Genomic DNA, 26410 nt, shown 5'->3' on the forward strand with positions numbered 1-26410 from the left:
TGTATTGTGTTTTCTGTCACCCCTATTATCATTGTCTGTTATCTTATTTACTGTCCAGCGCTGCGTAATATGTTGGCGCTATATTAATCCAATCCAGGGAATAATAATTTCACATACCCGGTACACCCCCGGAGTAATGACTTTCTAGTATACCCGTCAATGGAGCATCATTTTCTTCTGCGCTTGCGCAACCTCCTTATTTTACTGCATACCTCCCAACTTTTTGTGATGAGCAAGAGGGACACTTAAGCCACACCCCTGCCACACCTCTGACCACGACCCCGTCACTACCCTAGCCACTCATACCATAAAGATTTCATAAGAAAGATATTTTGTTTTATCATTTAAACCACACTGGTCCTTTCTATCCTGGTTCATTTTCCTTCATATTAATATATTAAAATTTGTAATATATAAATTGAAATGATGGGAATAAAGTTTAGAGTCAATCAAACACATTTTTAGTAGATAAATATATATTTATATAGAAAGGGATAAAGTTCTGAAAGAGGGATAAATGAGGAGGAAAGAGGGACAGGGCTCCCAAAGAGGGCCTGTCCCTCCAAAAAAAGGAACAGTTGGGAGCTATGTACTGTATATAGCATGCGCAGCACCCACTCACCTCAACTCAGCATATGGGGGGCTATTAGTTGCCCGAGAAGGGGTGTTGTTGTGTTAATAGTTGCCCACCAAGGTGGGTGGTTATTAGTTGCTCACCAGGTGAGGGTTCTGTGTGAGAATTGGGATAGGTTAGGTCATGCTAGCATACATGTATGCTATTTTGTAAATGAATGCTACTTTGTTGGAATACTGGCAGCGGCTGCTACATACAGCCATACAGGAATGTGCACAGAGGGAGCACAGAGTAGACAGACCAAGGGCTACAGCAGAGAGGGAAAGCCAGCCACAAGTAGAGTCTATCAAGTGTCTGAGAACATGAAGAATAAGCAAATATAAATGTGATCTTTATTTACCTCAGGTTCACTCTAGTAATCGCGTGATTGTAATTTTGTAAACCAAGGCAAAAGCATACCTCCCAACTTTTTGAGATGAGAAAGAGGGACACTTAAGCCACACCCCTAATCACGCCCCCCATCACACCCCTAGTTACGCATACAATAAAGTTTTCATAAGAAAAATATGTTATTTAATAATTCAAACAACACTAGTCCTTTCTAACCTGGTTCATTTTCCTTTATTTTAACATTTTAAAATTAAGTAATACATCAATTTAAAGGATGGGAATAAAGTTTAATGTCAATCAAACACATTCTTTAGTAGAGAAATATATATATTTACATAGAAAGAGGGACAAAGTCCTGAAAGAGGGACAAATGAGGAGGAAACAGGGACAGAGGGACAGGGCTCCAAAAGAGGGACAGTTGGGAGCTATGCAAAGGTGTTTTCCTGTGGCCTTCTCTTACTGTCTGAGAGCTGAAGAGGGGAGGTGGAATTAAGAAACCTCTATCACATAATCCTAGGAGTTCTCTGGTCCACCATGAGCTGGCTGGGTATCTGTGACACAATATACATCCGACAGATGTCAGCGTTGCACCAGCTAAGGAACTGTCACTCGTCATTTCCGCCAATACTCGGTGTTACCAGAGTCACTTCTGCCAGCAACATGATAACTTCCGCTTCCGCTGCAATTACTTCCTTTCTTTCAGTGCAGGAGCTGATATCCGTTCAGCTACCTGGTGCTAGGTGGAGTGTCAGTAAGCAGTCAGCCTCGCTATGGCAGCCGGGACGCTGGAAACAGGTCAGCTTGATTCTGCTGCTGTCATCACAGATCGGTGAATGAATGGGCGCTTCTATCACTCTAGCTCCAGAACTCCAGGAATCTCAAGACTGTGGGGTAGAAGTGGGAAGGGGTTAATAGGTTAGAACTGTGAGCAACATATTAGCTATGTGTGAAAGCTGTATTTTCCCGTCCAGGATGAGGATTCATTAATATTAAATAATAAGTAATGCAAAACCCCACTTTCCTTTAGTTTTTGTTTTATATCTACATAGAATGGAAATAGTGGGAGCTGAATTGTAAACATACTGCACAGTACTAATCAGCAGGGACGAGCTAGAGAGTTCCGGAGAAAATCACGATTGTCCTGCAGTGTGCAGGAGGCAAAGGGGATGTATCCAGGGGTTAACTTGCCTAGCCCCCACCTTCCTATGCGTTATATGCTACGTTCTAACTTCTTAGGCAACATTCATATTAGTGATGGGAATTCCGGCTCTTTTCAGAGAATCGGCTCTTCTCTCCCAGTAAAGAGCCGGCTCTTACAGCTCTGAATCGGCTCTTCATTAAATATCACTAGACACCACTCAGAATCGGATTAAAAGCCCCGCCCCATCTCCATGACAACTCCAGACTGCTTCTCTGACTGGTCTTGCTACTGCTCTGCTCCGCCCCAAACACTCCTACAAGCTGCAAGAGGAGGACTACTTCTCCCAGAATGCCTCAGCGCCCTTTATTACGGAGCAAAGCAGAGCTAAAAGGGGCGGCTGAGGCATCGGCTCTTCTCAGAGTGAGCATCGGCTCCTCTGATTCACTTCAAAGAGCCGGCTCTTAGAGCCGGCTCGTTCGCGAACGACCCATCACTAATTCATATTACCAAACGTAGATGGCTGTGCGATCGGAACGCAACACGTACGAAAGCACGCCATATGTGCTTGCATTCGTTGCGTGGCTGATACCCAATTTACTGTAGTAAATGGGACAGCCATGCGTTTCGGGAAAAAATGCATGCAGCATGCGTTTGCGGACAGCACTGGTCCAGAATGCATGCAGTGTGAACATCGGACAGTACAGCACTGTCTGATGTCTTGCCTGTCTGCCTCCTGCACGCGTTGCAAAAATCCGGACAGCATCGCATGCAATATGAACGGGGCTTTACACTTCCGAGTTCAGAGTATAAGTTCAAGGGCTGTGGAGTCGGTACAAAAATCATCCGACTCCTCAGGTTATGAAACCCTGACTCCTGGTACCCAAAATAGCTCCGACGTCTAATACTTACCAGTGCTGGGGATTTGGTAAAAAAAAAAAAAAATCGTCAAACTCCCGACTTTGGTCAATTTATGAAACCACTGACTCCAGGTACCCAAAATTGCTCTGACTCCTCGACTCCACAGCCCTGGTAAGTTCCATGCGTGTGATTGTCTTGGGTGAAAATCTAGTGAGTACAGGTGTCCCACAATGTCATTTTTTATGTTTTTAGGGCCCAAACAAACAGGTCTGATGTCGCGCTTACTGCTTTGGCAGTGATTTGGCTATTATCCATCTGTCCTTGGCCAGGGGTACTCAGCTCATTTGAAAGGGGTTCAAATGAGCTGAGTACCCCTGGCCAAGGACAGATCCTGTGCTGACAGGCCTAAAGCTAGGTATTGCTAGATGAAACGCGACCAAAAATCTAACTAGTACTATAGTCCCTTGACTTTGCTTAAAGATCCGGTATGCTGGATCTTTAGTGGCACTGATTTCTAAGTGATGCCAGACTGTGTTGTTCACCTTCCCACTCCTCCCGCGCCTACAATGCTGTTGTTTCTTCTCCTCCCTCTATAGCAGCAGGTCGTGTCAGTACAGCACTTAGCCCCAAACTGTTACTTAAAGAGGAACTTCAGCCTAAACAAACATACTGTCATTAAGTTACATTAGTTATGTTAATTAAAATAGATAGGTAATATAATCTCTTACCCACCGTGTTTTAAAAGAACAGGCAAAGGTTTGTGATTTCATAAGGGCAGCCATCTTTTTGTTTGAAAGAAGGTGACAGGGAGCATGAGACACAGTTCCAACTGTCCTGATGACCCCTGCCAGTTGCTAGGCAATGTGAATAACAACATAGGAAATCCCATCATGCTTTGCACAGCATCAGGGGAAAAAAGCCCGGGCAGTTTTCTTTGATGGGGTGGAGCTTAGCTAAAAATGCAGCTAAAAATTAGACTTCTATAAGAAAAACAAAGTTCTGATGCTGTGAAACTGTTAAACACCAAGCCTTTTCAGTTCTGCTGATTAGATTTTTAGTCTGGAGGTTCACTTTAACCCTCCTGGCGGTTGATTTTTTTTTCTGCAAAATATGCAGAAATCCTTTTTTTTTTTTTTGTTTTTTTTTTTGTTTCATGTAAAGCTACCAGTGGTAGCTACATGAAACACCACTAGAGGGCACATGTGTCCCTCTAGGCAGGGCTGTGGAGTCGGGCAATTTTGGGTGCCTGGAGTCGGGAAAAAATGCTCCGACTCCTAATGAATTTGTAACTGTAATTAAAATAGAAAATATGATAAAATGTTCTATTTCTCAGATAATAGTCAATAAAAATAATGTATATATACAGTATCTATACAGTAATAGCTGTGCTTAGTCCACAAAAATGAAATAAACCAATCAAAATTAGTTACTTGTGCTGCTTCAATAAAGCAGTCCCTGTATTTTTAAGGTCAGATATACATATCTGATTGTGACTGTATATATGATGTGTACACAGGAATCTCTTATATATACTAAATAACATCTATGCTGTAAGAATAAAGCCTGATGTGTAGCTGTGTCACTAATAGAGATGGTCAATGAGATGGAAATAATTCAGCATAGATGCTGATTTATGCAAATGTATGCACTCCCTTTGCTGATGAAATCAAATAATTTGATATGTTGTTAAAATTTGGTTTGGTGACTACAAATTAAAGGGTACCTGAGACAGATGAAAAGTAAAGTTTTATACATACCTGGGGCTTCCTCCAGCCCCCTTCAGGCTAATCAGTCCCTCGCTGTCCTCCACCACCCGGATCTTCTGCTATGAGTCCTTGTAATTCAGCCAGTCAGCGCTGTCCGGCCGCATGCCGCTCCCACAGCCAGGAACATTCTGCACCTGCGCAATAGTGCTGCACAGGTGTAGTATGCTCCTGGCGGCGGAGTGTGTGCATGCGCACTACGCCTGACTGGCTCAAGTACCTGGACTCATAGCAGAAGATCCAGGTGGTGGAGGAGGACAACGAGGGACTGATTATCCTGAAGGCGGCTGGAGGAAGCCCCAGGTATGTATAAAACTTTAATTTCATCTGTTTCAGGTTTACTTTGTTACACAGTAGTACTATACTCTACATATGCACTCCCCACAGAGCTGCAGGGAATCCACCGAGAATGTTGTGCACATTGAACACAGAGGTGTTGTCTGTCACCCATAAACCTTGTTCAGATTGTGCATGAAGAATGTGTAATAGAGGAAGAATCTCCTCATTCCCCTGCAGAGTACCTGCACATCGTTCTTACATGTACCCACACTTACATTGCCTAGGGCCTGATAGATGTTCTTTGTTCCGGTTTGTACCTTTTACAAGTACTCTTACCAAGGACTAGTTTTAGTCTAAAGGGAATAAATATAGTAGTCTACATATCCTTCTCACTTCAGTTGTCTTGTAAAATTCCTAAGTGTTGGCAGTTAAGAGACGAATTTCATGTTACATACGTTTAATCAACAAAATTGTAATATGCAAATTAGAGGAGTCGGAGTCGAGGAGTCGGAGTCGGTGGAATCCTAAACTGAGGAGTCGGTGGATTTTTGGACCGACTCCACAGCCCTGCCTCTAGGGCGATCGTCGCCGGCATCAATAGCAAACAGGGGAACGCGTATATAATGCGTTCCCCTGTTTGGCTTCTCCTGTCGCCATGGTGACGATCGGAATGACGTCATGGACGTCAGACGGTTTAGATCCAGCCCATAGCGCTGCCTGGAACTCATTGGTCCGGGCAGCGCAGGGCTCTGACGGGGGGGCCCTCTTCCACCGCTGCGTGCGGGCGATCGCCGCAGAGCGGCGGCGATCAAGCTGTACGCGCGGTTAGCAAAGTGCTAGCTGCGCGTACAGCACTTTAAATGGCGCAAATCGCCCCACCAGGGGCTGAGATATCTTCCTGCGCGGCATAGCCCGTTACCGCCAGGAAGGTTAAGAGATTGAGCCCTGATCCCTACAGTTAATTATGCGTGTTAACACTCCTCGAGGCCTCTTTTCCACGGACTATTTATAGTCAGTGAAATGTCTCTCAAACTCTCAGAACTGCTCACTGCTGCCTGGTAACTGCTCACTGCTGCCTGGGAACTGCTTGTTGCTGCCTGGTAACTGCTCACTGACGCCTGGTAACTGCTTGCTGAGTACACAGTTAAACTGTTCATGGAAAAGAGGCCTTATTGGATTGATCTGCTTTGGAGCAGTGAGAAATTTACTTTATTACACATGTTTGTTTACTGTATATACTTGCATATAAGCCTAATTTTTCAGCACAAAAACTGCTGAAAAGTTACCCCTCGGCTTATATGCAGGTCAGTGTAGCAGAACGGATGGTGGAGCAGGTTTTTTTGTACTGGCAGGGGAGCTTAAACTGTGGTAAAATAACTGCAGCATGGTGTAGGGAAAAAAAGGACATACTCACCGCTCCCCTCGCTCCCTGCCATCGGGTCCCGCTCGTCTGCTACAGCTCCCGTTACAGGCCGACTCTTCTGACCCCTGACCCGGACATACTGCTCTGCGCATGCGCAGTATGTCCAATCATCTTCCCTTCTGCCGTCGCATGATAACGGCAGAAGATCGGACACTCCCCCGCCTCCTCCCTGCCCAGCGTGTGCGCTCCACTAATAAAGCTAGCGTGACATGCTAGCTGGAGTCACGCTGGGAGCGGCGATTTGGAGAGAGAGCGGAGGGGGAGTGAGTTGGGATGGACAGGAAGCGGGCACAGCTGGCACTTCCTGTCCATCCCAACTCACTCCCCCTCCGCTCTCTCTCCAAATCGCCGCTCCCAGCGTGACTCCAGCTAGCATGTCACGCTAGCTTTATTAGTGGAGCGCACACGCTGGGCAGGGAGGAGGCGGGGGAGTGTCCGATCTTCTGCCGTTATCATGCGACGGCAGAAGGGAAGATGATTGGACATACTGCGCATGCGCAAAGCAGTATGTCAGGGGTCAGAAGAGTTGGCCGGTAACGGGAGCTGTAGCAGACGAGCGGGACCCGATGGCAGGGAGCGAGGGGAGCGGTGAGTATGTCCTTTTTTCCCTACACCATGCTGCAGTTATTTTACCACAGCCTGTGGGCTGTGGTATCCTTTAAGGATTGTGCAGTAGTGATCTTGCTCTTGCCAGCTGTGTCTGCGCCCTTCATCCCCTGCAACATGGTGTGCAGAGTGCACTGCTCAAGAAGACTACCTGTTTCCTCTGGCTTGTGAATCGGAGTGTAATGATCGGGGATTCTTCCTGTGTGGCAATCACTGTCTCTCATATCTACGGCTTCTTAAGACACATCTGTATCATCTTTAGGGCACATCTGGTTACGGGGAGAGGGGCTGACTTACACTGGGGGCACATCCGGCTACTGTGGAGGGGGCTATACTGGATGGTTGGTTTCTGAGAGAAAGTGGGTGCATCGGGTTACACGCGGGTTGGCTTATATGCGAGTATATACGGTATTTATTGCCCATTACTAAAATTGCTTTAGATGCTTTGCAGGTAATTTTTTTTCTTTGTGCACATTTTCTTACAGATGAGCAAGCCCGGCTTCGGTTCCAGTTAGAACTGGAATTTGTTCAGTGCTTAGCAAATCCCAATTACCTCAACTGTAAGTTAAACTGAGGAAGTATTTCATCATGTGTGAATGTTAAAGGAATGCATACGGGTATATCCAATGAGCTGTAACGGACAATCGGGTTAAAGTATACTGGAAGATGAGTGTTAATTGATAACTGGGGACTACTTCAGTTTACATAATGACTACTCTCTGGTCAATGTGTCAGCAGTCAGCATTGTTGGGGTACTTGATCATTTTCAAATGAGCAAGCAGATGGCAGAGGAGAATGCAGACCTTATGCTAGGTACACACTGAGATTTTCTGGCAGATTTACTGTTAGATCGATTAGTTCCAACATGTCCAATCTGATTTCCAATCGATTTCCGATATAAGTGAACGGAAAACAGTTGGAAAACAATTGGAAAACGATTGGAAATCGGATCGGACAGGTTGGAAATAATCGATCTGACAGTAAATCTACCAGAAAATCTCATAGTGTGTACCTAGCATTACACATATGATAGTGGTGATTAGCTATACAATCTGGTATGTTTATGTTAGTGCTGAAATGACCAGGACCTTACCATGTTAGTGTATCTATACTTAAAGTGTACATCAGATCGGATGAAATAAAAAAAAAAATATGCATACCTGGGGCTTCCTACAGCCCCCTCAGGCCTGATCGCTCCCTCGTCGTCCTCAGAGTCCTCGTCGTTTGCTGCAATTGGCCCCGAAAAATCCTTCAGTCTGGGCTTGTCGGCACAGGCACAGTCCGGCCGAGCACACTCCCCGTCTTGCTCCCGTGGTGGGGAGTGTTCTGTGACTGTGCAGTAGTACTGCCTAGGCGCAAATGCTCTCAGTGACGGGAGCACGTGCAGCCAGGCATGCACAGTTGGCCCAGGACGAAGGAGCGAATTGCGGACGAAGGAGGACGGCATGGTAGGGATAAGCCTGAAGGGGGCTGGAGGAAGCCCCAGATATCTATATTATTTTTTTTCATCCCATCTTAGGTACACTTTGAAGGGCAATCGAGGTGACATGTGACATGATGAGATAGTCATGTGTATGAATAGTGCCAAGCACAAAAACAACTAGGCTGTGTTCCTTTTTTTCTCTGCCTGAAAGAGTTAAACATCAGGTATGCAAGTGACAGTTTCTATCCGGGTCGGACTGGGTCAGACTATAGCATAACCCTCACTGATAAGTAATTACAGCCATAAAACACTTTCCTGTCAGTAAATGGCTTCCGGGAGCAGGAAAGATAAAAAGTCAATAATTCATAGATTTGAACAAATTATTTTTACTGCTACATATTAAGGCTTTCTTTGCAGAACTTTATTTTGGTTTTGATGAGAGCAGCAAGGCTACATCAGCCCTATCCATCCTATATGAAAAGTGTCTGGGTAGTGTTATGGTTAAGTGCCCTGCCTCCGATACAGGAGACCAGGGTTCAAATCTCACTCTTCCTGTTCAGTAAACCAGCACCTACTCAGTAAGCATTCCTTGGCAAGACTCCCTAACAGTGAGCGCGTCCTTAGGCCTTGTACACATTACAAATCGCCAGCGCTATCGCAAGCGCTAAGCAATTTGGTTAGTGATTTTAAAAGCGCCTTTCCCTGCACTTTTCTAAGTGCTTTTGTGGAGCGATGATTTTTTACACTTCCTGACGTTAATCAGGAAGCAAACTCTTTTACCTGGAAATGAATAAATACAATGTATTTATTATTAAGGCTACTTGCACACCAAGACGTTGCGTTAGGTGCTACGTTAAGGTCGCATAACGTGCACCTAACACAACGTATGGTGCTGCAAGTGAGGACGGTAGAGTGAGCCGCGTTAGGCGGCTCGATTCCTATAATGTCTCCCAAAGTGGCGCTGATTGGCCAGCGGGACCACGTGATGCGGAGCGAGACACTCCGCATCACATGGTCCCGCCAGCCAATCAGCGGCCGCCAGTGCAGTGAATATTAAGTAGCCATGTGCGCGGCTACTGTAGCTGGCTCTCCCCGCCTCCTCTCTGCCCCCCACTGCGCATGTGCAAACAGTCTAACGCGGCTATAGCCGCTGTAACGCCGTAGCATGCTGCACTTTCCGGAGAACGTGCAGCGTTACATTTAACGCAACGTGGGCTGTGTGAACAGCCCACTTGTGTTACATTGCTGTACGTTGGGGGAGCGTTACAGGCGCACTAACGTGCGCCTGTAACGTCTTAGTGTGTAAGCAGCCTATAAGTGCTTAGGAAATCACTATTCAAAGTGCTTTTTCAAGTGCTTTGTGATTTCCCTATACTTTCTATTGAACACAAATGCTCAGAAAATGGTACAGGAGCCGTGTTTGTGATTCAATAGAAAGCGGAGCGCTCAAGTATGAACACTCTCATAGGAAATCATTTCACAAGCGCCTTTAGAGCGATTTCAAAAATCGCTAGCGGTTAAAAAAAAACTCTCATAGTGTGAACAAGCCCTAAGTGTCTGCAGCTCAAGCGTTTTGAGTCCACCAGGAGAAAATTGCAATATAAATGTTATTTGTCTTTTATGTTTCCTCTTCTCTGTGTAACATCTGTATACAGTCGCCCCTTTTTCATGTACAGCTTACTTGGGGACAGCAGCTCCCTTCTTCCATGTGTTGCTTCCCATTTGCAGATTCCTCTTCTATATGTAGCTGCCCTTCTTTCTTGCCTAGCTGGTTGACCCTTCCTATTCCCGGGCCTATGTGGCCATAGGACCAACTAGACAGTCAGTGCGCTAGCACCCCAAAATCTTCAATGGTAGCTCTCAAGTCTGTCATAATAAGTTCCCTTTAATCATTCATTGTTGCTTTAAACTTTTTAGTTTGTCTTTTTTATCTGTTCGGTCTAAAACTGAGTTTATTAAATATCAGCAATCTTTTCAGTCCTAGCACAGAGAGGATACTTCAAGGAAAAAACATTTGTGAATTATCTGAAATACCTGCTTTACTGGAAGGATCCTGAGTACGCAAAATACCTCAAGTAAGTGTAAAACATTAAACCAACTCTAAGGGCCAGTGCACACCAAAAAGCACTAATGTAATCGCAAACTCTCAGCGCTTTTTGAAGTGATTTTTTTTTTAAGTGATTCTAGGCATGTGCCTAGCGATTTTCTAAGCTTGCCTAGCGATTTTTGGTGTGTTGATTCTTTTATATTTTGTTACAGTAGAGCTGTAACTGAACAGCTTCTGTAACAAAAACCGCTTGGAAAATCGCTCTGATTTAGCTCTTTTCAGAGCGGTTTTCCACTTTCCTCTACTTTAACAGCGAGGCTGAATCTCCTCAGAAATCAGCAGAAATGCTGCAGGACCTGCGTTTGCATTTGAGAGAAAATCACATTGCTCTGGTGTGCTCTATCCCATTCAAATACATTAGCCAAGCACTCAGAAGCGCTCTTGGTGTGCAGGAAACATCCGAGGTATTTGAAAAAAAAAAAGATCCACTTACCTGGGGCTTCCTCCAGCCCGTGGCAGCCGTCCTGTGCCCTCGCCGCAGCTCTGGAGGCTCCTAGTCTTCTCCATTGAAGAACCCGACCTTGCCGGGTCGGCCTATTCTGCGCTCCACAGCACGGGTCACGTGGTCCCTGCAATGTCATCAGAACGGTACTGCGCAGGTGCAGTAATTCCACGGGCTGGAGTAAGCCCCGGATTTTTTTTTTTTTTTCAAATACTTTGGACCATTACTTTAAAGAGTAACTGTCAGGCTGCAGAAGCTAATTTAAACCTCTATTCTCCTGTGTTAAACAGTTTAGAAGGAAGCTCAAAAGCCATTAGTGAAGATAAACATTTCAGTTACCTTTGATGTGTGCTTATCTTAAAGAGGAACTCCAGTGAAAATAATTTAATATAAAAAGGTGCTTAATTTTTACAATAATTATGTATACATGATTTAGTCAGAGTTTGCTCATTGTAAAATCTTTCCTCTCCCAGATTCACATTCTGACATGTTTTACATGGTGACATTGTTACTGTGGGCAGATTATGTAGCTGTTCTGGCTTTAACAGACAGCTATAAACAGCCATTTCCTGTGTGTGTCATTGTTACATTGTGTCAGTTTGCCCAGAGTACCGTATGGTACCAGAGCCTCTTGTGGGAGGGGTTTCAGCACAAATTCAGTCATACAGCGCCCCCTGATGGTCTGTTTGTGAAAATCATTATATTTTTCATGTAAAAGTGGGTATCAGCTACTGATTGGGATAAAGTTCAATTCTTGGTCGGAGTTTCTCTTTAAAGTCTGTTATAGACCCATAAAGACGCAAGCCGCAGCTAAACTGCAAAGCATTCTGGGGCCCTCCCCTCGGCTGCTAATGAGACGGTACAGGAGCTTCTAATCAGTCCAGCGCGAAGCACTGATAAATCTTGGGGCAGAGTACACTGCAGGACTCAGCTATTGTTCCTAGCCACATGGCTCATTAATATTCACTGCACACCGTGTTGTTCAAGAACGAGCTTATCTGTGATCAGAAGCAGGCAGGACATGACGACACATTTGGCTTCACAAACATGGAGCCTGCCATGAGCTGTCAGGAGCATCTATCTCTGCATATACTATATACAAATTCTGTGAAATCCAAACGTGGACAGTGAAATGCATATGTAATGTAAGTACAGCCAATCTTTAGCTACTGATATATGTGTTTATTTTCTCTGAGACCCTATACCTAACAGCTCCTCTTTAAAGAGAACCCAAGACGTAAATAAGGAGAGGGAAGCCTCTGGATCCTCAGGAGGCTTCCCACACTGTCCTTCAGTCCTGGGACCCCCCTTAACAACGGGCCAATAGTATCCTTTTATTTGTGGGAGGGGATGTTTATCTCCATGTTCTCAGGGAAGTTACTTGAATATCTAAGCAAACTTTGTTTTGCTGCACTCCTAAAGTTGTGTATTCAGGGGATCTTAAATCATTGATTTGTTAATGACAGGCTCGCTATATAGGGGAGATCCTGGAAATAGCGGCCATTGAATTGCAGTTCTAGGGATAACATCTGGTGATGATGTAGCTGGATTGCCCCAGAAAGCAGAAAATGCGGAAGATACCTATTACAAAAAAGATTTTTATGGGGAAACAAAACTTTTAGTTTTATGCAATAGTAATGCTATCTGTCTCCAATTCTAAACCCAGCCGCTAGGAACTGTACCAATCGCAAATGCAGAATCGTGCATGCATAAAATTGCATGTATTAAATGCAATAATAAATGTGAGTGGCCCATAACTCTAAGTGAGACGGCATGAACTCACACCGCCTCACATTATTCAGTAGGTGATAGGACCGCAGTGCAGCCGCACTCATACACATGCTAGCCTGAAATCATCTAACCCAACGAGGAAATATGGGTGGGATTTGACTGCCAATGGTTGGATCAACTGTAATACTAATGAGGATGGGGAAAGAGTCTCATAGATTGTAAGTACTGTTACATGGGGCCTGTTGCAGATTATCACTTTTGTGGTCACTTAATGCCATTTGTTCTATTTCAGGTTAAAACTCTGCACTTTGTTTAATACTACTAATTAATTCTTTAATCCTTTAGTTTGTAAGCACGCAGGGGCAGGACTCTCTCTCCCTTTTGTGTCTTGGAATTTTGTAATTATTTCATAGCTTGCACTCTTATACATTTTATTCATCATGTTAGATCTGTCATTGTAATCACCAGTTCTGTATTTTGTACCAGTGTCTATATTTAATGTACCATATATGCTTTCGTATAAGACAACTGGGTGTAAAAGACAACCCCCCAACTTTTCCAGTTAAAATATAGAGTTTGGGATATACTCGCCGTATAAGGCTACTCCTCTTCCAACGCACACCAAATAAAAATAAAAAAAAAACCCATCATATCCTGGTGCTGTACTGTATGTGGTACCCAGTATATAACACTATACAGGGGATTGACTAGTTGGAATGGTCAGCTCTCCCTAAGTGGATTGTCGGCTCTCCCGGTCTCCCTGTTTGTCAGAGCGGTATGGAAGAATAGATCCTGCTGTGCCCATAAAACACGCCTCTTTCACCCGTCTGGCCCATTTTTGTATCCTATTTACCTCCTTCTTTTCCTCTCAGATCTCACACATGTGCACCTGGGCCGCTTCACTACAGTCCTCAGCAGCCAGATCTGAGAGACTGTAACAGGATAGGGCGTATCACCCGGCATCAATGACACCTGGCGTTTGAAGGGAACCTAAACTGAGAAGGATGTGAATTTTTCCTTCTAAAATAATACCAGTTGCCTGACTCTCCTGCTGATCCTGTGTCTCTAATACTTTTAGCCACAGCCCCTCAACAAGCAATGCAGATCAGGTGCTCTGACTGAAGTCAGACTGAATTAGCTGCATGCTTGTTTCAGGTGTGTGATTCAGCTACCACTGCAGCCAAAGAGAGCAGCATGGCTACCAGGAAACTGGTATTATTTAAAAGCAAACATCCATACCCCTCTCAGTTAGTTTCTTTTAAGACGACCCCCAACTTTTCAGAAGATTTTCAAGGGTTAAAAAGTAGTCTTATATGCCAGAATATACATATCATTGTATCATTATGTACCATTTGTTTGTTTTCCTACTTTGTAAAGCACCATGGAATATGTTGCCGCTTTATAAATTAATAATAATACTTCTTGTCATCCTCCAGGTACCCACAGTGCTTGCACATGCTGGAGTTATTGCAGTATGAACACTTCCGCAAGGAGCTGGTGAATGCCCAGTGTGCCAAGTTTATTGATGAACAGCAGATCTTGCACTGGCAGCACTATTCCCGCAAGCGGATGAGACTCCAACAAGCTCTGGCAGAGCAGCAACCACAAAATAACACCATTGGGAAGTGATTGCTGGAAAATATTATGTACTGTTACAGACTATGTAAAAATTGTGGTGCCCAGTAACTGCTCATGTGGTTGGACAGAAAACAGGTTTATTTACGGTGCGTGATATGGGTTCACCATTGTCACATGTCAGAGACTCCTTTGTATATATTATTGCTTACAGACTTTTTTTGTTCCAAGGCTGTGGATCTGTTGTCACACACACTCCACCAGGGGACATATAATATTACTAGAAAGGTGTTTGAGCAGAGAAGTCCTCTGTCATGATCAGCATTTTTCTAATGCACATTAAAGTCTTGCCCGATACTTTATTTTTAAATAGATGCTAGCTGTGTGAATCAATCCTCAGCCTTTTTATATTTCTTTTGAATTCCTCCTGCTAAATGTGGTCTGTGACCTGCCTTCTCATCTTTGACACACTTAAAGGGTGGATACACGTATCCAATTTTGATTGACCAATCACTGGCTTATTTTACCACCTCCAACAGATTTGAATACTATGAACAGATTGTGTTGGTCAGATCACGTACAATATGGAAGTGGTAAAATCGGCCAATCAAAATTGGATGCATGTACACAGCCGTGGGCCTCTTTCATACGGGAGGCTGAACCACATGCTTCTTGGGCAGTTTAGAATCCTGCTGCAATTACTATTATTTAGTATTTATATAGCGCCGACATCTTCCGTATCGCTGTACAGAGTATATGATCATGTCACTAACTGTCCCTCAGAGGGCCTCACAATCTAACTCCTATCATAATCATATGTCCATCTTATTCTAGGTACAATTTAGGGGAAGCCAATTAATGTATCTATGTTTTGGTATGTGTGAGGAAACAGCAGTGCCTGGAGGAAACTCACACAGGCACGGGGAGAACATACAAACTTCATGCAGATAGTGCCCTGGCTGGGATTCGGACCGGGTACCCAGCGCTGCAAGGTGAAGTGATACGCAGTTGAATGGCAGTGTTTGACATGTGATTCTGTTACCTGGTGGCAGAAAACAATGTGGTTGCATCCAAGCATGGTAGTGCTCATGTGTGACTACAGTAGGGGGCTGCTTCTTCAGCACCCATGCTAAGCACAAGCAAGTGCCTGGCCAGGGCACATGAGCAGCTTACAGGCTGTGAATTTACTACCTTCAGCCAAAGGCCGCTTCCCCACACTCGCAGTTTTTGTAGCAATATGTGTCGACCTGATCCATGAGGACATCAGATGTTCATAGACTGCACTGTGATATCCCCATCCATGTGTTGTGATTCTCTGCAGAATTCTATGCAAACAATTGCACTTTCCATTCAATCTAATGAATGCAATCGCATTGGATTGGAAGTGCTCTGTGTTGCATCATCACTTCCGTTTCCCAATATGCTCAAGTGGAGAAGGGGCATTAAAATATTAAAGGACAACTGTAGCAAGAAAGTTATGTAAGCTGCCATATTTATTTCCTTTTAAGCAATACTAGTTGCCTGGCTGTCTTGCTAATCCTCTGCCTCTAATATTTTCAGCCATTGACACAACAAGCATATGCAGATCAGATGTTTCTGACATTATTGCCAGATCTGACAAGATTAGCTGCATGCTTGTTTCTGGTGTTATTCAAACACTACTGCTGCCAAATAGATCAACAGGACTGCCAGGAAACTGGTATTATTTAAAGGGATTCTTAAAGAGTAACTGTAGGCTACAAAAGCTAATTTAAACCTCTATTCTCCTGTGTTAAACAGTTTAGAAGGAAGCCAAAAAGGCAATACTGAAAGTAAAAATCTCTCTTTGTTGTTGGCTGAATAGCAATCCTCTTTATTCCCAAGCTCCTAAGGAGGCCGCAGGCCGTATAACAGATACTGCAGAGCATGCTGGGGCTGCTTCTTCTCCCTACTGCACTCCTTTGGTCCTCCCCTTCATTTCCCTATCCCGCCCTAAGGCTGCTTTCACAGTGGGAAGTTACAGGCTCATGTTATAGCAGCCTGTAACTTGCAGCCCAACTCACAGTACTGAAAAATCAATGTGCTGTTCACAGTGCACATGTTGCCTTAGAGCAGCCCTGTCCACCCTTCGGCCCGCGGGCCGCCTCCGGCCCGCCAGACCTCCTGTTGCGGCCCGCTCCTCTCCCCGAGATGCAGGCATGGCGTGCGCTATGGGCGCCATGCCTGCTCTCTCTTGTGTGGCCTCTCCTGTGTCCCCGCTGCCTCACAGCTCAGCTCAGACCTCACAGATCGCGGTGACAGGAGGCAGACAGAGCGCGCGCATAACACCCGCACGATGTACGTCACATGCGGAAGTGAAATCAATCACTTCCGCATGTCGTTCTGCCGCGCGGGTGTTATGCATCATCATGAGACAATAGCATTAAACCTTTTTTAGCTTTTTAAACGGAAAATAATACTGGGAGGTTCTAAAAAAAAAAAAAATACATTTTTCAGGAGTAGGATGGATGAAATTGTTTATCTTCAGAGTTTATTTTGAACTTGGATTTTCCATAATGTTCATGTATGAGTTAAAACGTTTGTATGTAGTTTAAATTGCTGTTGCCACTTGCGATAGATAAGTGACTTTTGGGTTGCAGTTTGGACACTCGGCCTCCAAAAGGTTTACCACCACTGTCCTAATCTAATGTCCCACATTGCTAAGTTCATGTAAATTTGCCTCCACCCGTGGCCACACCCGCATTCTGGTCCATGGCCACACCCATTTTTCGGCGCGGCGCGCGCGGAACCCTCGTGTTTTCACTTCACCATTATTTTAAATTGCATTTTGTGAAAAGTGCTGCCAACCTAACTGTCCTTTAATCGCATTTTTTTCCGGGGGGGGGGGGGGGTCTGCGGCTCTAGCAAGAACCTTCGGCCCTCCACCATGGGGTCTGAAAAAAAAAATGGCCCTCCATGCCCATGAAGTTGGACAGCACTGCCTTAGAGTACACTGCAGGAGTCCGCTATTGTTCCTAGCCACATGGCTAATTAATATTCACTGCACAGTTATTGTTGTCCGGATCATGAACGATTCGGATTTTTGATCCAGATCTTTTTTGTGAGTCGAATCATGTGAGAGATTCGGTTCACTGTGGATGTTTGGAAGAAACAGGAACTGCAGTTTCTCTCACTCTGCTGCAAATGATTCAAAGATTTGGTTCAATGATCCGGATTTTTTCAATGATCCGATTCGAATCATTGAAAAGATCCAGACTTCCCAGTATAGAACTGCTGAGTGACAGACAATATGCCTGTTAGCCCAGAGACTGGTGGGAGTGTCTGAGGGCTGGAACTTGGGAGGGCTAAAGAATTATCAATCAGGAAGCAGGGTAAGGGAGGATATTACATCACAATTGGCTTCATACAAGACAGTCAAACATGGAATCTGCCATGAGCTGTCAGGAGCATCAATCTCTGCAAATACTATATAAAAATTCTGTGAAATCCAAACGTGGACAGTGAAGTGCACATGTAATGTAAGTACAGCCAATATTTAGCTACTGATATGTGTTTTTTTTTCTCTGAGACCCTATACCTAACAGCTCCTCTTTAAGCCTGCCTGAAAAAAAGGGTTTCACTTACCTGGGCCTTCTCCCAGCCCCCTGCAGCCGTCCTGTCCCGCGCCGGTCCTCATCGATCCTCTATTCCCCCGCCATCAGCTAGTTTCACTTTTGCCGACTCGGAGTCAGCTGTCCACTGCGCTTGCGCAGGATGCTTTTGTATATGGCAATACGTGCAAGGATGCACGTTGCCAGGGCTATGCAGGCGCAGTGGCCTGCCGCCTTGGTCAACAAAAACAAAACTAGCTGGTGGCGGGGGAACGGAGGATCGTTGAGGACCAGCATGGGACAGGGCAGCTGCAGGAGGCTGGGAGGAGTTCCAGTTGAGTGAAATCCTTTTTTTTTCGGCAAGCTTAAAGAGACACTGAAGCGAAAAAAAAAATTATGATATTATGATTTGTATGTGTAGTACAGCTAAGAAATAAAACATTAAGATCAGATACATCAGTCTAATTGTTTCCAGTACAGGAAGAGTTAATAAACTCCAGTTGTTATCTCTATGTAAACAAGCCATTAACTCTCTGACTAAATCTTTGTGGAGAGGTCTGTTATCTGACTTTTATTATCTCAACTGTAATTGAACTGTTTACTTTTCCTCTGCTAGAGGAGAGTTCATTACTTCACAGACTGCTTTGAAAGACTCATTTTGAATGCTGAGTGTTGTGTAATCTGCACATATTATAGAGTGATGCAATGTTAGAAAAAACACTATATACCTGAAAATAAAAAGATGAGAATATTTTCTTTGCTGCTAATCTTCTAGTAATTATTCATAGTACACAACCAATTCACTATATCATATATTTTTTTTCCGCTTCAGTGTCTCTTTAAGTATCCCTTTAAAGGGAAATAAATATGGCAGCCTCCATATTCCTCTCACTTCAGATATCCTTTTAATGTACTTATACTTTACTGTTTAACTTTAAAAAGTATTGTGTAGAATTGCAAACTTGTCAAAGCCAGCATTTTTATATTTTACATCATTTTTAAGATAGAGCCTAAACTATCATGAACAATTGTTTTGGACAGAAGTCAAAGACGTGTACCTAGCTTTAGTACCAAGGCAAGGATAAAAATTGGTCTCACCAGATCCTATAATGCAGACATTGGATTGGGAGGTGCGGTGAGCCCCTTTTCAGTTATACAGATTTCTATGGCAGGCAGACTCTACAAACTATTCATGTGGAAAAGCAAGTACCATATGTGACATAATACTGCCGGCTGAACAGACATTTACACAGTGAGTTACTATTGTAGTTTCTTCTTGTGATAATGGGGTTGTTTTCTTGGAGTATTCCAGTCAGCCATACTATGCTTTAGCCCTTTTCATTGCTTTCTACTATGATGCCATAGTCTTGGCATTTCTCTGGTGATATTACAGAAGTAATGAGTAATAAAGATAAATTGTACATAACGCTAACAAGAATTAGTAGGTTGTCTATTTAAATAATAAATTGTCAAAGAAATGAATCCCTTTTTGGTTTTTTTGAGCATTTAAGCTTAGAAATACAGTATATATTCAAGATGTGATTTCTTAAACTGGACCTGAACTTAGAACTCCTCTCTGCTCTAAACTATACACAACGGCATAATAACTTTAACGACTTAAGTACCAGTGGTCTCTGCCCCCTTAAAGCGGAATATAACCCTGCATTTCAACTTTGCTATAAAACATTATTTACAGCATATTATATGCAAAAAGCATTTTTCTCTAATTGCCATCCGGGACAACATGAGATCCGGTCCCGCCCAGGATCTGGGGAAACATAACCCCAAGAAGATTAAAAGCCCCCGCCCTTCCTCCAACCTCAGTTCATCTGTGTTTCCGTGTCGGAAACACCTAAGAAGAAAAGCTCCAGTCTTTTTTATTATTTTGAAGTACTCACCAGTGGGTGAGTTCGTTCTTGGAGGTGGGTGGCCTAGGCAGCGCAGGAGGCAACGCCGGCTACAATCCTCCGGCTAATGTGGCATGCGGCCTCTGTGTAGCGTAAGGCCGACACGCCGAGCGTTCCCCTTCAGATGCCGGCTCTGCAAGGCGCATCCGTGCTCTGAAAACTGGCGCACGGAAGTGACGTCAGCAGGTCTGGCGGCCGGAAGGGGGCGGACTAAGGAGACCCAGGAAGAGTGAAACGTGCTCCTGGCGTCTCCGTCTCACTTGCACTACCTCCGCAGCGGGCAGCACAGAGAGGCTACGGAGAGGAGGATGTCACAGAAGGGAGAGCAGCCACAGCAACCGCAGCAGCGGGACTCTGAGGCGGCAGGTCTGGCTTCTAAATCCTCTGGGCAAGTCCAGCCATCAGGGTCAAGTACGGTAAGCCCTCCAGTGGAGGACAGGTTTCTACCTTACTCACTCAGCATTGATGGCTTATCAGGTCTTTTTGTCTGTTTTCTATTTTTTGGGTGTTTTAGACAAAGACTGATCCTAAGGCTGCTGGACAAGTTAAGACTTATAAGAGATGTGGCTTGTGTAACAGCAAAATAGCTTAAGAGGCCCCAAAGAATTTGTGTCAGTCCTGTACTGATGATATTGTATCCTCCCATTCGTCAGATATTTTAAAGGGGGTGATGGAGGTAGTTAATAAGAATATGCAGGAGACTTTGGACAAATTTAAGGAATCCTTTGTGCCACAAGCTCCTGAACCCCTTCCAGGACCCTCCTCAGGGTTTTTGCCCGCCCCCCCCCCCCCCCTTCCACCCTTTCTGAGGGTTTAGGTGCAGAGGGAGAGGAGGAAGAAGAAGAAGAGGAGGGGGTTTCCGTCTCTCAGGAAGAGGGGGAACAGCCTCATTCAGAGGGTTCAGAAAAGGAGGAAAGGGTTAAGACTCCAAGATTTTTATTTTCTCCAGACGAATCTTCTGAGTTACTAAAGGCTGTATACACCACAGAGCAAATTAAGGAACCAGTTCCCGAATTAACCCCTCAGGATCAGGTGTATTCGGGTCTAGGTCGGTCTAAGGGTAGAGTGTTCCCTATCCATAAGACCCTCCAGGATATTATCATCTCGCAGTGGCAGAACCCGGAGAGGCCTTTATTCATCCCCAAATCAGCTAAAAGGAAGTATCCCTTTGAACAGTCTGATATGGAAAAGTGGACGAAATGCCCAAAATTAGACGCATCCTTGTCGAGGTATTCAAAGGACGCTGATTTGTCTTTTGAGGATACGGGGGTTCTCAAGGACGTAATGGACAAGAAAGTTGATTCCCTACTTAAAAAAGCATGGGAATCGGCGGCGTTTGGTTTTATCCCAGGAATTTCAGCCACTTGTATCGCACATAACCTTAGAATCTGGATGGATAATTTATTCGAACAGATTGCTAAGGGAGTTCCGCTGAAGGATTATGCAGCCTCACTACCAGTGGTATTGAGGGCAGTGGCGTTTTTAGCGGATTCCGTTACTGAGCTCATTCGGGTTTCGGCGCGTACTACAGCTCTCGTTAATGCTGCTAGAAGAGCAGTGTGGCTAAAGACCTGGGAAGGAGACCAGACGTCTAAAAATAAATTATGCTCAATCCCGTTTGAGGGGAATCTCTTATTCGGTTCTGGACTAGATGAGGTTCTATCTCGTTCGGCAGAGAAGGGCAAGCAGTTTCCGAACAAAAAGAGGAATTTTAAGGGGAGGAAACCTTTTGTCCCTTAAACAGTCTTCTGATCAACCGAAAAATAGGAATGTGCAGAAGAAATGGTCCTTTCCTAGAGGGAGAGGCAGAGGGGGGTTCACTCTCGGGAAGACTGAGCCCCCCAAAACCAATAAATGACTTATTACCAGTGGGGGGAGACTAATTTATTTTTGTTCAGAATGGGAAAGTTTAAACCCAGATCCTTTTGTTTTTCAAATTATAAAGCGGGGTTACTGACTTCAGTTTTCGAGGACTCCCCCTCACAGAAAGTTTGTGAATCCCTATCCAAGGGACCCAGAGAAAGCTTGGGGCCTGGAATTAGAGATTCAGAAATTATTGGAAAAAAGGGTAATTTTGCCAGTCCCCCAGGAAGAGGTATTCCAGGGGTATTACTCCCATGTTTTTTTGGTAAAGAAGGCCAACGGAGAATTCAGATTTATTCTGAATCTCAAATCTCTCAATCCATTTTTGATTTACAAAAAGTTCAGGATGGAGAGCATCTATTCTGTAAGAGCGCTATTACAGGGCAAGGAGTTCTTTGTTTCAATAGATCTCCAGGATGCCTACCTGCACATACCCATTTTTCCAGGTCATCAGAGATTTTTAAGGTTCGCAATCAGGGTCGGCTCCCAGGTACGTCATTTCCAATTCCAGGCGCTACCCTTCGGGATAGCATCTGCCCCCCGAATTTTTACAAAGGTATTAGCCGAGGTCATGAAGGATCTGAGATTACAGGGGATATCGATCGTCCCATATCTGGACGATCTTCTAATTTTTGCAAAGACAAGGGATTTGGTTCTATGTCACAGAGACATTGTAATCAAGACCTTGACTCAAGTAGGTTGGATTGTAAATTACGAAAAGTCCAACCTGACACCTTTCCAGGAGATCACTTTTCTGGGATACAGGATAAACTCTATCGACATGAAGATTTATCTGCCATCAGAAAAGATTGTGAGAGTTCAATCCGAGGTGGAGAAATTACTCACCCAGGAGGTTTGTTCACTTCGGCAGATCATGAGGGTACTAGGTCTGTTCTCTTCTTCAATGCCAGCAGTGACTTGGGCACAGTTCCATGGCAGGGAACTCCAAGCCCTTCTCCTAGACAACTGGGACAAATCTCAGGGGTCCCTAGAGGTATCAATCTCTATTCCAGAAACAGTCAGGGACAGTCTAGTTTGGTGGCTGAATCTCAGAAACCTAAACAGTGGGAGAGTCTGGAGACAGGCCAGTCCAGTGAAGATTTTCACGGACGCAAGTTCCTGGGGCTGGGGAGCGACAACAGGAGGTTATCATGCCCAGGGGGATTGGCTTCCCTCAATAAGAAAGAAGTCTTCCAATTTCAGGGAGTTGCTGGCGGTTTCAGAAAGCGCTTCAATCTTTTCAATCACTAAAAGAAGGAAATCATGTGCTGATTTTCTTGGACAACGTCACCACGGTGGCATATCTATCAAAACAGGGAGGCACAAGATCCCGAAATCTAATGTGTCTCTCGTCAGAAATTTTCAATTGGGTGGAATCTCGAGTTCTATCCTTAATGGCGATTCACATAAAAGGAATTCTCAATGTAGAAGCAGACTTTCTGAGCCGCCAGCAGGTCAGTCAAGCAGAGTGGGAGTTACATCCAGAGGTGTTCCAAATGATAATAGAGAAATTTGGGACCCCGGAGATCGATCTTTTTGCTTCCCCAGCAAACGCGAAAGTAAAACAATTTTTTTCCCTACACAAGGGCCAGGGGTCTCTGGGGCTGGATGCCCTAAGTTTACCATGGGGATTCAAGCTGAGTTATGCTTTTCCCCTCGATAGCTCTCCTTCCGCAGGTTTTGGTGAAGCTTCAGGAAGAATCAGGGAAACTGATTCTCGTAGCTCCTTTTTGGCCGAAGAGGCCATGGTATGCAACCCTGCTAAGGATAGCAATGAGCCCACCTTTTCTGCTACCAGTTCGTCCAGATTTACTAATGCCGGGTCCTCTGCTTCATCCCAGGCCCCACTTATTCAAACTGGCCGCATGGATCCTGAAAGGGTGATTTTGAGGAACAAATGGCTTCCTGAGAAGGTTATTGAAACGCTCCTCAAGTGTAGAAAGCCGGTGACTCAGAAAATCTATCGTAAAGTGTGGAAAGTATATTTAGCATGGTGTGTATCTAGTTCCAGGGATAAGAATTTGACTTCTTCAGTGTTAGAATTCTTACAGGACGGATTTGATATGAGACTAGCGCCCAGTACACTGAAGGTACAGTGTTCAGCATTATCTATTCTTTTAGATAGACACCTGGCACAGGAGGATTTGGTTAAAAGTTTCTTTAAAGCCTTACAGAGATCTACACCAGTCAAGCAGAAAATCTTCCCGCAATGGGATCTATCCCTTGTCCTTAATGGCCTCATAAGAGCTCCCTTTGAACCGATTGAAAAAATTGACATAAAATTTTTGACTCTTAAACTAGCCTTTTTGATTGCAGTCACGTCGGCTAGACGTCTAAGTGATCTACAGGCTTTATCTATTAAAGACCCTTTCCTAATTATATGTCCCGATAGTGTTAGGATGAGAACAGACCCGGCCTATTTACCTAAGGTAACGTCGGATTTCCATAGAGCTCAAGAGATTATTCTGCCCTCTTTTTGTTCCAATCCTTCGGGGGAAAAAGAGGAAGCTTTACATTGTTTAGATGTAAGAAGGTCCCTGTTGATTTATTTAAAGAGGTCAAGAGAATTTCATAAATCCAGTAGTTTACTAGTGCTATTTGCGGGAAAGAATAAGGGTATGCAGGCATCAAGACAGACAATTGCCAGATGGGTAAGACAGGTTATTTCCTTAGCATATGAGGGTAGTAATTGCCCAGTACCAGCTAACATTAAGGCCCATTCTACCCGGTCACTATCCACATCATGGGCAGAGAGAGCAGGAGCCACCATTCACCAAATATGCCAAGCTGCAACGTGGTCAAGTGCATCGACCTTCATCAAGCATTACAGGGTGGATGTGCTGTCCCAACAAGATCAATCGTTTGGCAGAAAGGTGCTTCAGGCGGTTGTCCCTCCCTAGGTGAGTCTTTAAGTTTCTTAAAGACTTTCTTGTTTATCTCTCATGTTGTCCCGGATGGCAATTAGAGAAAGACTCCTATTAGACCTACCGGTAATGGAGTTTCTGATTGGCATCCGGAACAACGGCTATAACCCTTCCCTTTCCTGTCAGGCACCTTTCCTTGACAATTAGGAGCACCGGGGGGGGGGGGGGGGGGGGGGGCACGGAGGTTGTTTATTCTCTTTTTCCTTCCTTCATCTTGGTGTTTTTGACATAGTTACTTTCAGACGCACTGAGGTTGGAGGGAGGGCGGGGGCTTTTAATCTTCTTGGGGTTATGTTTCCCCAGATCCTGGGCGGGACCGGATCTCATGTTGTCCCGGATGCCAATCAGAAACTCCATTACCGATAGGTCTAATAGGAGTCTTTTTTTACTAGACCAGCATTGGAAGGGTTAAACACTGAGGTTTTAAGTTCCGTGCAGACGTGCAGATAGTTACATTCTATTTAGTTATGTGTATATATTTAGAAATGTTACACACTCTTTGGCTGTCCTCCAACTCCTCAGTGAGAGAGATGAGTCACAATAAACACTTAGATACATTTATGTAAACAAAAAGTATCTAACTCAAGTTCGGATGCGTCTGCAGAAATGTCCAGGGACTTTAAAGCCCTGTGTAACCCTTCCAATGCTGGTCTAGTAAAAAAAAAATGCTGGTTGCATATAATATACTGTAAACAATGTTTTAGAGCAAAGTTGAAATGCAGGGTTATATTCTGCTTTAAGGACCAGAGACTGCTGGTACAAGAAATGGCGGAACACCGACGAATACCCGCACATACACACCGCAATCACCGTCACACCTCGGGCTCCTGGGCCACCAACTCTGACGTCTCTACCGCTTTCATCAGCTCCTGACCCCGTTTTTTAATGTAAGCCAATGGGAGTTGCTTACATTGAATGACAGGGCCAGGAGCCAATGAAATCGGCTCCTGACCCGCTCACAGGGCTCTGCCGTCATAGAGACAGGCAGAGCAAGTGAGCTGCGGTGAGAGACATCGGGATTCAGCGGCGGATGCGCGCAGCGGCGGCTGATTGAAATCTATGCCCTGCTAGCCAGGTAACCACCAAAACCGGGCGTAGATTTCAATCAGCTTGGTCCTTAAGTAGTTAAACAAAAAACATGTATTTGTTACAACTGATACAAATCCTAAAATCTGCACAGTTTCTACTTCCTGATTCATGGAAGCAGACATTGTTTACAGTCTGTGCTTTCAAATGGGCTTATCTGCTATAGGCAGTCATGTGACACAGGGGAGGATCAAATTACAACTCGTGATTAGACACAAATGAGGGGGGATTAAACAGGCTAAACTCTCTAAATACATACAGGGTGCATTTCTCTGTTTTCCCTCTGTCGTGTGCAAGAGTTGAAATTCACTCTACAGTGGTCTAAAACTTTGACATAACATTCAATAAAAATGTGTTTTCCTACTTTTTATTACCCCTACATTTATTATATTTGCTTTTGTGCACAAGTGATATTGTCTGTTTACAAATTACAAGTTCACAAAGTACAGTTTATCTGCTCTGAAAGCTGTCATTGCATTTTATTCAAGCTGTTTATATATTAAAATCTTCTAGTGAGCGCTTCTGAACTCTGTGCATGCTTGAAGCAGAGAGCTCCTTTTCAGTTGTTACATATAATGTAACAACTGAGGAATGTAAACAAAAGATAATGTTCTCTCCTCTGTGAATGTGGATCTTAAACTGAAGGAGCTTTCCAGTAAAGAGCAAAGTGCTGTGTTTAACTGTTTGAATGCTGTGATGAATCTTTGAGCATACATGTCAAACTCCAGCCCGTGGGCCAAATCTGGCCC

General features: G+C 44.4%; 1 protein-coding gene and 1 long non-coding RNA gene across 5 annotated transcripts in view; one reads left to right on the forward strand and one right to left on the reverse strand.

Annotated features, from left to right (window-relative positions):
- LOC137547045 (uncharacterized) overlaps nucleotides 1-1901 on the reverse strand; it is a 40290-nt gene extending 38389 nt beyond the window's left edge. For both annotated transcript variants that reach the window (XR_011026445.1, XR_011026444.1), the window contains exon 1: nucleotides 1425-1901. This is a non-coding gene — a long non-coding RNA (uncharacterized lncRNA). The remainder of the gene's footprint in view (nucleotides 1-1424) is intronic.
- Nucleotides 1646-19363, forward strand: MED31 (mediator complex subunit 31). 3 transcript variants are annotated; one of them, XM_068270185.1, is made up of 4 exons: nucleotides 1648-1759; nucleotides 7520-7594; nucleotides 10436-10532; nucleotides 14174-19363. In XM_068270185.1, the coding sequence occupies exons 1-4, from the start codon at nucleotides 1735-1737 to the stop codon at nucleotides 14364-14366; spliced, it is 390 nt and encodes a 129-aa protein (XP_068126286.1). In that variant the 5' UTR covers nucleotides 1648-1734; the 3' UTR covers nucleotides 14367-19363. The 3 variants fall into 3 exon arrangements, with proteins under 3 accessions (XP_068126287.1, XP_068126286.1, XP_068126285.1); XM_068270184.1 differs by lacking the exon at nucleotides 1648-1759 and adding an exon at nucleotides 6118-6200; XM_068270186.1 differs by lacking the exon at nucleotides 7520-7594 and having other exon boundaries at nucleotides 1646-1759.
- Nucleotides 19364-26410: the final 7047 nt, after the last annotated feature.

This window comes from Hyperolius riggenbachi, chromosome 2, assembly GCF_040937935.1.
Source record: "Hyperolius riggenbachi isolate aHypRig1 chromosome 2, aHypRig1.pri, whole genome shotgun sequence".
NCBI classification, from domain to species: domain Eukaryota; kingdom Metazoa; phylum Chordata; class Amphibia; order Anura; family Hyperoliidae; genus Hyperolius; species Hyperolius riggenbachi.